At 32.8% G+C, this 14441-nt stretch overlaps 1 protein-coding gene across 2 annotated transcripts in view; it reads right to left on the bottom strand.

The window, feature by feature from the left end:
• Positions 1–305: 305 nt before the first annotated feature.
• The window catches only part of C6H14orf39 (chromosome 6 C14orf39 homolog), a 53566-nt gene continuing 39430 nt past the window's right edge, over positions 306–14441 (bottom strand). The window contains exons 15-17 of one of the 2 annotated variants that reach the window (XM_076003624.1): positions 11606–11750; positions 6979–7036; positions 306–1394 (exon numbers count right to left, since the gene is read on the bottom strand). In XM_076003624.1, coding sequence (XP_075859739.1) covers positions 1195–1394; positions 6979–7036; positions 11606–11750 — 403 coding nt within the window. In that variant the 3' untranslated portion in view covers positions 306–1194. The remainder of the gene's footprint in view (positions 1395–6978; positions 7037–11605; positions 11751–14441) is intronic. The other variant, XM_012777636.3, reaches the window with a different exon arrangement.

Below are 14441 nucleotides of genomic sequence, written 5' to 3'. Positions count from 1 at the left end.
CCCACAATAAAATATGCAAAGGTTTTTTTCTACTTATATAATGAGGCTTTCTGTGGAGAGTGGAGCAGGCCTCCCAAGCTGATCTGAAAATGGCTTTAGAAAGTAGAGAAAGGAGACTGGCTTCGGGTTTTTACAGTAGTTGGGAAGTGAGGTTGGGGTGAGGGTTCCCACACATGGTTTGAACTTCCTACTGGGACTAAAGAAGGGAGCAACCAGGCTTTCTTACCAGCTTAGCCAAGTATGGAGTAAAAAGGGAAAAAGAAGGGGTGAGGTTTATAATCTGTCAGCAGTCACACATCAAAATATGAAGTCAAACTCTTTATTAATTGATAACTCAATACAACTAATTTTAGAAGCACAAAATACAAAGATATTGACCAATATGCTTATATAATTTCATCAAATTTTAAATATTTCATTTAAGTTATATCTAATTGATAAATACTAAATATAAAATATAAAGATGAAATTAATTTTTATTGAAGACAGAAAATATTTTAAATGTTCTTCAAAAAATGTTTAAGCAAAAAAAAATACATTAACAGGATCACCACTGATACAACAATCCAATTTTTAAAAATTACTCTAGCCCTTCACACTTAATTTTCATCCATTAAAGATATTAGCATAACTGGTGAAATTAGAATTTTACTACTTGTTGTATTAGAAGAAAATAACACAGTCTTTCTTCACTATTAATGACATAAATTCTTTGAAATTATTAGAGTACTGTAGCAGTGAAGCATAAATGAAACCCAGTAATTTTAAAACAATTTTTTAGTAGCTAAAGTATATCTCAGCACTAATTCTGCACAGTTACTACTAAAAAGTCTTCTGATGGTCTGGCAGAGTTTTTGTTCTTATCAAAGAACCTACAATGCTGCCAGAATGAAACTTACTATTTAAAGTGTAGATTTATGAAAAAAACATCAAATTTTATTAATATTAATAATAGTTCTACCTGAACATGGCTTGCCAAATCAAAACCAAAATAAATAAGGATTAGCTAATGCCACAAATAAAAACAAAATATTCAATATTTCAATAAATATAATCAAAAAATATAACTATGGTAACTCATTATTGTTTTAATCAACAAAAAAGTAGATAGTCTTCATGTTTAAAGTAATAATGTAAATTTATGCCCTAAAACATTATAGAGCTGTAAAGTAATTCAAGAAATTAACAACTAGTTCAAAAAAAAGTAAACTGGGTTGTATTTTGTGAGGAAGATGAAAAACCTTTTAAAGAAGAAGAAGGTGTCGAATTTTCATCCTGTTCAAATGAAAACGGAAAACTAAAATCATCTTTTCCAGCACCAAATGCATGAGTTGAAGTGGCTGATGGAAAAGAAAATGTAAACGCATCTTCTCCTGGTTTCTCAAGTAAGTTTCCTAAGGAAGATAAATATTATAATATGTTATTCATGTTATATAAAATTTATATAACCTACTGAATTGCAGTATACTGCATATAATAAATAGAGTAACCTTGAATCATTTATCTATTTAGTATTTATTAAATAACTGTATTCCTCTTAAGTGCAAGGCTATACTGTACTCAGTATTATTAAGGTTAAAACAGACTCAAACTTAAACCCTATTTTCAAGTAATTTGAACTCTCTCTACATAAAGAACTAGTATATAAGGTAGAAAGTAGGGTAAAACACCTCAAATGAAAAGAATAGCACAGAGGCACAAAAATAGGCATGCAGAGAAGTATTAGACCAGGGTAGCAGAAATTAATTTAGATTATCAGGAGCACTGAAAAATTAAAAAGATGTATTAAATGTAAATTAATCATGATGAGCTTGGAAACATTGTTGAATGTCCCATTATAGACTCTGGACTTCATTTAATAGGTAACAGGAAGCCATCAAGGATTTTCAAGCAGCAATATGACATGATTTGAACTGCCTTATAAGGATTCCTCAGGAGAGAATGTGTAGAAAGGCTGGACAGGAGAGTTTAGAAATGGGGATAATCAAAAAGAAAAAAAAAGTTTATTTTCCAGCAAAGAGATGATGAAAGCCTAATCTTACCTACAATCATAGCAATGGGAATGGGGAAAAAAATGCCATATCTGAGAGACACTACATAAGTCAAACTTATTCAACTATTATTTATTTATTATTTATTGTAACTACAATATACTGTTCATGGCATTTTCAAGGAAATTGACAAAACAGTGAAAAGATTTCTAAAGTTTTAAAAGGAATTTTCAAAATCAATTGTACATGTAGAAGTTTAGGTTGATGACTCCCAGAATTCCATTAAGGAAAAACATTGTTTTTCATTTATCATATTATTTAAAACTATAAATACAAAAATGTATTTTTAATATCTTAATTATATTTTAAAATCAATCATCATTAAACAATTTCAAATATATAGTAATCCAAAGACTTACTTGAAATAAATCTTTTTAAGTACTTATGCTTTTTGAATGTAGAACTAATCAATTAGTACATTAAGCAAAATTGTTCACTTTGTGTCACTTTGAAATTTTCATATATTTTTAAACATTTCACTTATTTCACCCTAAATAGAGCTGAGCCAACCAGCAGTAAGATGGATGGATGGATAGATTAATGGACAGATGGGTGAATGGATGGACAGGTAGATAGATAGACAGGGAGATAGACTGATTACCAGATACTTATATTCTTTCTCTCTCTCCCTTTTTCACTTTATTTTTCCACATGTGTATTTTTCAGTACACATCCATAGACTTAAAAAAAGGAAAAGAGGCATAATGTAGACATAGATCCAGAAAGAACTAAAATCTTGAATCTCTTTGAATAAATTAATCTGATTTTGTTTTTCAGAAGAAGTTCATATGAGGTCTTCATAAAATGCCTATGCTCATCATAAATAAAATAATAGATTACTATCAAAGACAGCATTATAGGTGCTGTGGGGAATTCAAAGATGAATAAGAGTCCCTGACCTCAAAAAGCCTGTGATCTAGAGGAGATTTTATATATTTTCATAAATAACTAATGATAGAAGGTAGAATATAAATAAGTGTGAAAAAGAAGAGACATTCAGAAAAGTGAGGAAGAGATCTTTTTCGAATAGAAGTTTGAGTGGGTAAATAAAAGGTTTTATGGAAGAGAACTTGGTCAGTCTTGAAAGATAGAAAGAGACAGAAGTTGGGGATTGTAAGAAGAAAAAAGCAAGTAAAAAAGTGTAGGGATAGGGCCGGGCGTGGTGGCTCACACTTGTAATCCTAGCACTCTGGGAGGCCAAGGCGGGCGAATTGCTCGAGGTCAGGAGTTCGAAACCAGCCTGAACAAGAAGGGAGACCTCGTCTCTACTATAAATAGAAATAAATTAATTGGCCAACTAATATATATATATAAAATTAGCCGGGCATGGCGGCACATGCCCTGTAGTCCCAGCTACTCGGGAGGCTGAGGCAGAAAGATTACTTGAGCCCAGGAGTTTGAGGTTGCTGTGAGCTAGGCTGATGCCATGGCACTCACTCTAGCCTGGGCAACAAGCGAGACTCTGTCTCAAAAAAAAAAAAATAAGTGTAGGGATATTTGAGATACACTGTGTTCTTCAGCGGCCAAAGCACAGGTTAATCTTATAAAAGAAAGGCTTAAAAGGTATGTTGGGGGATGAAGAGAAGTTGGTTAATGGGTACAAAGGTATAGTTAGATAGAAGGAATAAGTTCTAATGTTCGATAGCACAGTAGGGCAACTATAGTTTACAAGAATTTATTGTACATTTCAAAATAGCTAGAAGACAAGACTTGCAGTGTTCCCAACACAAATAAATGACAAATGTTCGAGGTGTCATACCCAATATCCCAATTACCCTGATTTGATTATTACACATTGTATGATATCAAAATATCACCTATGCCCCATATAACTATTATGTATCAATTTTTAAAAAAGGTATGTTGGAGCTAGGTTAGAAAAGTAGCAGCATAATTTGATAGTTAATGGGGAGTCACTGAAGGTATCCAGGGATTAGGGAAGTGACATGGCCAACATTATGCATAAGGAAGATTAATCAAACTGTGATCTATAGGCAAGCTGAGAGGATGAAAAGACCAATTAGGATGTTACTGTAATAGCCCATGTGAACAGCAATAAGACTTTGAAATATAATGGTTTCAATGAAAATGTAAAAGAAAAAGAAATATTTCAGAGGGAAAACTGATGCAACTTGAAAACTAGCTAAATGTAGTCAGTCAGAGAGAAGTTAAAATTATCACTGATGTTCTGAATCTTAGCAACCAGAACAATGAGGATACCATTAGGGACCTCAGAAGGAGAACAAGTCTGATTTCAGATATGCTGAGTTTTCGATGTCAAGGGATGTCTTAGATATAAAGAGATTTCAATTATACAATCAGAAATAAGGTCCTAGAATTTAGAAGTCAGTGCAGAAAGATATGAATTTGGTCATCATCTTCATTTATTATATTTGAAAGCACCAAAATGAATGACTGTCAAATGAATGAAAGTGTCAAAGAAGAGAATGTAAATAGATTTTAAATCTAAATTTAAAATTTTATATTTAAAATTTAATGAATGTCTATAATCAATGGATTCATTCTGGTCTCATAGCATTAAATACTATTTATAAAAATTCCAAAATATATGTCTCTATCCTATTGAATTCCAGATTTACATATAATTTCCTATTTCGCTTTCACTTATATATCTAACAAACAGGTTTTTCAATTATAACTCCTCCAAAGTTAAACCCCTATCTCCTTCCAATTTCAAATTAACTTCTCCTACAACCCTCTCATACTTCAATAAATGGCACAGCTATTCATGTCAAAACTTTGGCATTATCCTTGTTTCTTTCTCTCAATCTTTATATTCAGTCCATAGGCAAATATTCCTGGTTCTATCTTCATAAAACTATAACCAAAATCAGACATCTTCTCACTACTTCTGTTGCCATCAATTCTCACTTATATCATTTTAATAACTTCCTAATCTATCTCCTGCTTTTCCCCTTGTTTCCATTACAATCTGCTCTCCATATAGCAGCCAAAGTAATTCTTTAAAAACCTGTCAGATCATTTTAGTCCTTTGCTCAAAACCTTCCAATGGCTTTCTATCTCACTTAGGAAAAAACCCCAAAGTCCTAATGGTCTACATGTCCCACATGATTTGTTCCCCCTCCACCTCTCTGATTTAACCTCCCACCAGTTTCTCTTCCTTAGTCTATTCCAATCATGCCAATTTACCTAATGTTCAATGAACAGACTGAGTATGTTCTTTTGCCTGGAACAACTGAGTATGTTCGTTTGCCTGGAACACTTTCCTCAAGTAGCTTGTACCTGTGCCTCCTTCAGGGCTCTGCTCAAATGTCTTTTAGTGATGCCTTCTCTGACTCCCTTGCAACACAGCAACCACCTTCCCAGTCCAAGTACTCCCAATTTCCCCAACTCAGCTTTACTTTTCATCATAATATTTATCACCAACAGTAAATAGACAATTAAGATGAGGCCTGGGCTGATTCAGGCCTACATGGAAGAAGGACCTTGGAGTCTGACTTCTCACAGCACTGTTTTCTTAGAAAATACAGAATTAAGGTAAATGTAGAACATTGTGTTTGCCTAGTCTGCTGTGTGGGACTGCACCTGAGTTAGAGGAGCTATGAGTCAGTATACAGGCCTTAAACCTCCCGACTACAATCATATAAAACTGTGGTCCCCAAGCCCCAGGACACCGACCAGTACCAGTCCATAGCTTATTAGGAATTGGGCTGCACAGCAGGAGGTGAGCAGAGGGTAAGTGAGCTCGAAGCTTCATCTGTATAGCCACTCCCTATCACTTGCATCACCACATAAGTTTCTCCTGTCAGATCAGCAGCATTAGATTCTCATAAGAGTGTGAATCCTGCTCTAAACTGCGCATACAAAGGATCTAGGTTGCATATTCCTTGTGAGAATCTAATGCCTAATGATCTGAGGTGGAGCTGAGGTGGTGATGCTAGCACTGGGGAGCAGCTACAAATACGGATTATCATTAACAGAGAGGTTTGATTGAACAATAAATGTAATGTGCTTGAATCATCTGAAACCATCCCCCATCTCTCCCTGAGTGGAGAAATTGTCTTCCATGAAACCAGTCCCTAGTGCCAAAAAGGTTGGGGACAACTGATATAAAAGACTGGTGGGAAACTGAGGCTACAGCTCTTGTATATCAGGTGACCTACATGCACCATACCTCTTATCCATAGCAACCTGACATGTTCCACGTGGGTGAGGTGGCAAAAGAAACCTTATTACTATATTTAGGTAGTTGGTGGGCCCTTCAATGAGACAAAGATGCTGTACTTCCTGTTATCTCCTATCCTGTACCTTTCTATAAAGTAAAGAAATTGTAATATTAGATTAAAAATTATACATGTGAATCTGACTGCCAATTCAAACCCATAACAACTATTTAGTGCACTGACATATTATACATTGATTTCTTTGTCTATTTTCAATTTCTCCCACTAGAACATAAACCCTATGAGAACTTTGCATTTTTTACCACTGTGAGCCTAAAGCAGTATCTGATATAAAATATAATACATATACATATTAATATTTATATGTTGAATGAATTAACTAATCAAGGGAAAATGAACAAAGAAGATCCACAAATATACCAGAGAGAGAGGATAAAATCCAAAAATTCCAGAAAGAAGATGGGAATAATCAAGCATATCAAATGCTGCAAAAAGACTGAATATGATAATAAATGCAAGATACCCATAATGCTTGATAATTGGGAAGTCATTAGTAATCACAGAGAAAGCAAGTTTTGGTATAGTAGTGAGAGAGACAGCTAAATTGCTAAAAATAAAAATGATCAGTGTATGGTAAAAAAGTAACAGTCGTTTTTAAAGAATAAACTGAGCACCTAAGAAAGTCAGTTAGAGAAACTAAATACTGTACCAAAGGGGAAAGTTAGCATGTTTTTAAATGTAGCAAACTTCAAATCACTCACCAATTTCTTGTTGTGATGACAGAGGATTTAGATTTTCTGAAGAATAATGTTCATTAAACTGGAAAATAATTTCCATTAAATATTACTGTGACATCAGTGGAACAGTATATATAGCACTTATATTTGAATCTCAAGCCTAGTTTTTCTAATACCCAGAATGAAAGCAAACATGTAGTAACTTTTTATATAATACACTATTGTACTTAAGTAGAGATCTGCTGGTACCTTCAAAGTCTGTCATTTATTTATATTAAAGTAAGGCCTGTTGATTAGATTCTAGTAATAGATAAAATATTAATAGGCAATATACATTCTACCAAGGATATTTACTACTTTAGAATCTTAATATCAACTAAAATTCTAGTAAATTTTTGCTTTATTCTGAAGGCCTTTAACAAATCAGGTTCTTGGTATTGCTTTTCTGTCTTTAAAAGTAATAGGAAGTTGATAGCTTCATGTCAGTTCAGATCAAGTTTTGCTGCAAGAGTCTATTTACTTAGTAAGACAGACTTTTAAAAAATGGGATCATGACAATATAGTTTTCTTTCCTCTTTTTCTCTCAATATTGCATTGTGAGCATTTTTACATGTCGTTTTATTTTAAAACATGACTCTTTTCATGGCAGTATAATATTCCTCAACATAGATGTAAGATACGGTTGCAACCATTCTTTTATTTTTTACATTTAGGTTGTCCCAACTTTCTTTTTCTAATGTAAAAATCACACTTGAATAAACACTGTTATGCATTATATTTTTTATTATTACATTTTCTTATTATTACATCTTATTATTATATTTCTTTTCTTTTCTTTTTTTTTTTTTTTTTGAGACAGAGTCTCACTTTGTTGCCCAGGCTAGAGTGAGTGCCGTGGCGTCAGCCTAGCTCACAGCAACCTCAAACTCCTGGGCTCAAGTGATCCTCCTGCCCCAGCCTCCCAAGTAGCTGGGACTACAGGCATGCGCCACCATGCGCAGCTAATTTTTTCTCTCTATATATTAGTTGGCCAATTATTTTCTTTCTATTTTTATAGTGGAGATGGGGTCTCACTCTTGCTCAGGCTGGTTTCGAACTCCTGACCTGGAGCAGTCCGCCCTCCTCGGCCTCCCACAGTGCTAGGATTACAGGCGTGAGCCACCACACCCGGCCTATATTTCTTATTATTATATTTCTTTGACAATTAATAAGGAAAGCTGTTTCCCATAGATTTTATAAGTCATTTGAATTTCTTTTTCAGTTAATTATCTATTGACCAAATGGACTTTGCCCATTCCTCTACTGAGTAATTTTTTCTTATTGGTACATGTAAGTTCTTTATATGCTAAAGATGTTAATTAATTCTTTGCAATATTATTGCAAATACTTTATACCACTTTATCATTTTGCCTTTACAATTTTTTATATATAGAAGTTTAGATTTTATATCTAATTGACCCAACCTTTTTTTCGTTTTGGTTCTTCTACTGTTTTCATGCTTGGAGAATCCTTCCTCATAAGGTCTGGTAAATATTCACCTATATTTCCTCTGAAATATTTTATGGCTAACTTTTTTTCACATAATTTAATGCATCTGTAACTTCTATTGGTGTACATTGTAAGATGAGTGCCTAATTTACCCCTACTAAATTGTAATCCTGTCTTTATCACATTCTAAGTTCTTTTGTTTCAAGACTTTCTAGCCCATACCATTGATCAGTCCACCAATCCTTAAATCTACTATCACATCATTTTGATTACTCTAGGCTTATAGGATGGTTTTTTTTGGTTTTTTTGTTTTTGTTTTTTTTTGAGACAGAGTCTCGCTTGTTGCCCAGGCTAGAGTGAGTGCCGTGGTGTCAGCCTGGCTCATAGCAACCTCAAACTCCTGGGCTCAAGCAATCCTGCTGCCTCAGCCTCGCAAGTAGCTGGGACTACAGGCATGCGCCACCATGCCTGGCTAATTTTATATATATATTAGTTGGCCAATTAATTTCTTTCTATTTATAGTAGAGACGGGGTCTCGCTCTTGCTCAGGCTGGTTTTGAACTCCTGACCTCGAGCAATCCGCCCGCCTCAGCCTCCCAGAGTGCTAGGATTACAGGCGTGAGCCACCGCGCCCGGCTTTATAGGATGTTTTAATATGTAGAGAATGAAGCTCCTCTTGCCAATCTATTTCATAATATTTAGGATTTATAATGACATCCTTTTTTTTATTCCTAATATGAGGAGTTTATTGATTTTGTCAATTTGTATAGGCAGAAAAGCAAAACCAACTTTGACTTTGTTAATTTTCTCCATTGTTTTACTATTTTATTGATTTCTTGTTCTTCTTATTTCTTCATTATACTTACTTTAGGTTTGCTTCATTCTTCTTTTTCTAGATTCTCAAGGTGGAACATTAGGTCATTGATTTTAGACCTTTCTTCTTTTCTATTAATTTAATTATTTAAATTATTAATTAAATTATTTAAAGTTGTCATTTTTTTCTGGCTTTGGCAGCATCTCACAATTTTTGATAAGCTGAACTGTCATAATTCAGTTCAAAATCTTTTCTGCTTTCTCTCATGATTTCTTCTTTGATCCATAGCCTACATATTTAGGATTTTCCTAGATACCTTATTGTTATTGAGTTCTAATTTAATTCCACTGTGGTCAAAGATTAAACTGTAATTTCAGTTCTTTTAAATTCATTAAGATTCGTTTTATGGCCCAGAATATGGTATCTTGCTGAGTACCATCAGCATTTGAAAAGAATATATATGCTACAGTTGTTGGATGTGGTATTCTATAGGTCAATTAGGTCAAGGGATTAATGATGTTATTCAAATCTTATAGAAGATCTTTATTGATTGTGCTGATTGCGGAGATAGAGGTGTTAAAAACCTCTATGTTTGAGGTTTTGTCTGTTTCTCCTTTTAATTCTGTCAATTTTTGTTGCATGTATTTTAAAGTTATTAGGCTTGTACACATTTGTTATTGTTATATTTTCCTTATGAACTGATCTTTTTATCTTTATGAAATGTTCTTCTTATTTCCAGGAATATTATTTAAGACCACCAAAATGATATTAATATATTCTCTATGACCTTCTTATGCTTACAGTTTTCATGATATATCATTTTCCATTCATTTGCTTTCAACTTTGCCTTTATTTTTAAAATGTGTTCTTACAGATAGCTTATAATTGGGTCTTGCTTTTGTTTATTCATCCTTACAATCTCTGCCTTTTAATGGAGTGGTTAGCTCATTCATATTAATATCATTATTAAAACGCTCATAATTTTGTCTAACAGTTTACTTTTTTTAACTTTGTGTTTTTTACTGTTTCTTCTTTTCTGCCTTCTTTCTGTTTAGATTTTTTTAGAATTCTATCTTAATTTATTATCAATCTTATTTTTCAACATTTTCTTGATTATTTTTGATCTCTTTTCCCTAGGAAAGTTACTGATTACTTTGCCAATCACTTTCTCCAACCACCACCACAAAAACAAATCAAAAACAAATTCAAGATAAATAATCTTGCCAGGATCCAATTAGATTTGAATTGGATTACATTTATAAATTATTTGGGGAAGAAATTTATCTTTATAATATTTTCTTCCTACACAAGTATTTCATATGTTTATATATTCGTTGATTTTTTTCAGGAGTTTTATAATTTTCTTTATTTGAAATGTGCATGTTTTCCTATTAAAGTTATATACCTGTATTTTGCATTCATGTTATTATTGTAAATGAGAATTAAGTAACTGTAGTCTATTTTTTCCTACCAGCACACTCTTTTTAGGAGTTACTTTTTATAAAAATAAGCATTTAAATAAAAATTGAGACAAAAGTTGAAGACATTAAATACCATAAAATGTATGGTATTATATCATCTATCAATAAATTTGTAATTTTGACAATTTAATATTAATATCATGTAGGGGATATAGGAATAAAATATTCTGATCCATATAAAATTGGCTAAATATGACTAAATGAGCAATAACAATATAATTAATTTATTACATTGATACTTATATATCCTTATTATGGGTTGGTACTTTTTTAAATGCTTTATGTGTACAAACTCATTTAATATGCATTAACCCTAAGTATAAACTCATTTAGTATGCATTAACCCTATTTATTATTATTTCCAATTTAGTTACCCAAAATCCCACATCCAGTACATACCCAAGTAGTCTGGCTTCAGAGTCTAGTTTTAACCACTACACTGTATTGTCTCTACTTTTCAAATAAAGCATATCTTAATTTTTGGTTTTAGTTGTTAAATATAAAAATAAGCACTTTACCATGATTTATATCACTGAACAGTAGACATTAATATTAGAAGGTTTTTTTAAATTAATATCAAATCTTTTAAAATCAACCAGTGATAATGTTGCTATGTACACAAATGTAGTTGGAAAGACCAATTTATAATGTGGAACATTTTTTATTGGAGAATATGTAAAGTTTGTTTAGAAGTTAGAAATATTAACTATAAAGTCAAATTCATTTTTAAAATGCATTTAACTGCAATTTAAATCATACCTTTCCTGAATGGATTTCAACCTGGGACATCTGAAGTTGAAAACAAGAAGATACTCAAAGTTCTAGTGCACAGTTTTTTTAGAAATAAAACTTCAGCTTCTCATATTACCTGATCTGATGAGTTTTCTGTGTCAAATATAGAAGAATCAAATAAATTTAATCCAGGTGATCTAGAAGTATAACTCATAAGAAAAGAAAATCCAGGAGATTCCTTTTGTGTTTGAACTTCAGGTGCAGCATTTCTATTTCTGTTACTAAGAAATTAAAAAAAATCATCAAAATGGTAAGATTCTATTATTAAACACTGCAAACTGGTAAGTACCCTAAGCAAGAGCATAGAGGTGATAATTAGCATAGTAAGGAAAGGTAGGAAATAGTTATTGAAGTGGCATACCTGTGGATAAAGGATGGTTTGGGCTAGGGAATAATGTTAAATAAAGTGGAATGACCAGTTCTGGAATAATAATTATGAATACTTACTGAGAATACACTGTCTGGCTCTATTCTAGGTGTTTCCATAGGCATAACTTACTTATTCCTCACAATAACCCTATGAAATAAGTACTATTACCTCCATTTTACAGTAGAGGATTTTGAAGTGTAGTGATGTTAAATGACTTGCTCAAAAGAATATTAAATGCCAGAATTGGGATTGAATGCAGCAATCCAAACTCAAAGCCCAAGCTCTTAACCCTGACACTAAACTATCTTCAAAATCTTGAAAGCCAGTCAAAGATTTTAGTCTTGAGGAGAAGGCAGCCATTACAGAGTGTTGTATAAGGGAGTAAAACTACAAAATGATCTAGGAAAAAGAATTAGACAATACAGTATATAATACAGTAGTTAAATCCATAGACTCTAGGGCCAGAACTGCCTGGGTCTAAATTTCAACTTTAACATTGACTAGTTGTATCACTTGTCATTCTGTTTCCCCATCTATAAAATCAGGATAATAATATACCTATACCTCATAAGGTGGTCATGAATATTAAATGAACAATATTTATAAAATTCCTAGAGCAGCGGCTTGTACGGAGTGCTACATGTTTGTTAAATGTAATAGAAGTCTGACAATACTACCATAATTATCTGTATGACCATGAATTGGTTGCTTAACTTTTCATATCATAGTTTTCTCATCCATGGAGAGAGGTTTTAGCATATGATTTCACATTCTTTTATAGTTCCCAAATTTGATGATGAGTTCCACATTGAACATGCTTAGCTTGAGTCAAGAGCATGACATTCATATATAAAACTCTTGCTAGCAATTTAAAATACAAAAGTAGAGATTCATAAAGCAAATCCTACTTGATCTAAACAAAATGATAAACAGCAACACCATAATGGTTGAAGACTTCAACACCCCTCTGACAGAACAGGACAGATCCTCCAAACAGAAAATAAACAAAGAAACAATAGACTTAAACAGAACTGTAGAACAAATAGGCCTGACTGACATTTATACAACATTCTACCCAAAAACCACTGAATACATGTTTTTCTCATCAGCTCATGGGACATTCTCTAAGATTGACCATATCCTATGTCACAAAGCATGTCTCAAAAAATTAAAAAAAAAAAAATAGAAATTATACCATGTGTCTTCTCAGACCACAGTGAAATAAAATTAGAAATCAACTCCAACAGAAATTCTCATCTCTACACAAAGTCATGGAAACTAAATAACCTTCTGCTAAATGATTATTGCATTGAGGAAATAAAAATGGAAATCAAAAGATTCTTTGAACTAAATAATAAGACACAAATTATCAAAATCTGTGGGACACTAAAGCAGTCCTGAGAGGAAAATTTATATCCATAAATGCCTACATCAAAAAGGCAGAAAGATCACAAATAAACAATCTAATGAATCATCTCAAAGAACTGGAAAAGGATGAGCAAACTGACCCCAAACCCAGCAGCAGAAAAAAAAATAACAAAGATCACAGCAGAACTAAATGAAAGTGATAACAAAAAACTATACAGAAGATTTCTGTATAGAAAACTATACAGAAGATTAATAAAACAAAAAGTTGGTTCTTTGAAAAAATAAACAAAAGAGACACACCTCTTGCTAGATTAATGAGAATTAGAAAAGAAAGGACTCTAATAAGCTCCATTAGGAATGAAAAAGGAGAAATTACAACTAATGCACTGAAATACAAAATATAATCTATGAATACTATAAAAACTTCTATGCACATAAACTTGAAAATGTGGAGGAAATGGACAAATTCTTAGAAACACACAGCCTCCCTAGGCTCAATCAGGAAGAAACAGAATTCCTGAACAGACCAACATCAAGTACCGAAATTGAAGCAGCAATAAAACACATTTTTATAAATAAAAGTCCCAGACCAGATGGTTTCACACCTGAATTTTACCAGAGCTACAAAGAAGAACTGCTGCCTATCCTGCAGAAATTATTCCACAACATCAAGAAGAAAGGAATCCTACCCAACACATTTTATGAAGCCAAAATCACCCTGATACCAAAACCAGAAAAAGACACAACAAAAAAAAGAAAACTATAGACCAATGTCCCTTATGAATATAGATGCAAAAATTCTCAACAAAATCCTAGCTAACTGAATTCAGGTGCTTATCAAAAAAATAATCCATCATGACCAACTGGGCTTCATCCCAGAGATGCAGGGATGGTTCAACATATGAAAATCTATAAATGTAATTCACCACATAAATAGAAACAAAAACAAAGACTATATAATCATCTCAGTAGATGCAGAAAAAGCATTCAACAAAATTTAGCACCCTTTTATAATAAGAACGCTTAACAAAATCGGCAAGATGGAAATTATACAAGCCATAAATGACAAACCCACAGCCAACTGCATGGGGAAAAACTGAAAGCATCCAAACTTAGAACTGGAAGCAGATAAGGTTGCCCTCTATCACTGCTTCTATTCAACATAGTGCTGGAA

This window comes from Microcebus murinus, chromosome 6, assembly GCF_040939455.1.
Source record: "Microcebus murinus isolate Inina chromosome 6, M.murinus_Inina_mat1.0, whole genome shotgun sequence".
Classification (NCBI taxonomy): Eukaryota; Metazoa; Chordata; class Mammalia; order Primates; family Cheirogaleidae; genus Microcebus; species Microcebus murinus.
The sequence above is the reverse complement of the archived record's forward strand: the minus strand, read 5'-3'. Positions and strand labels throughout refer to the sequence as shown.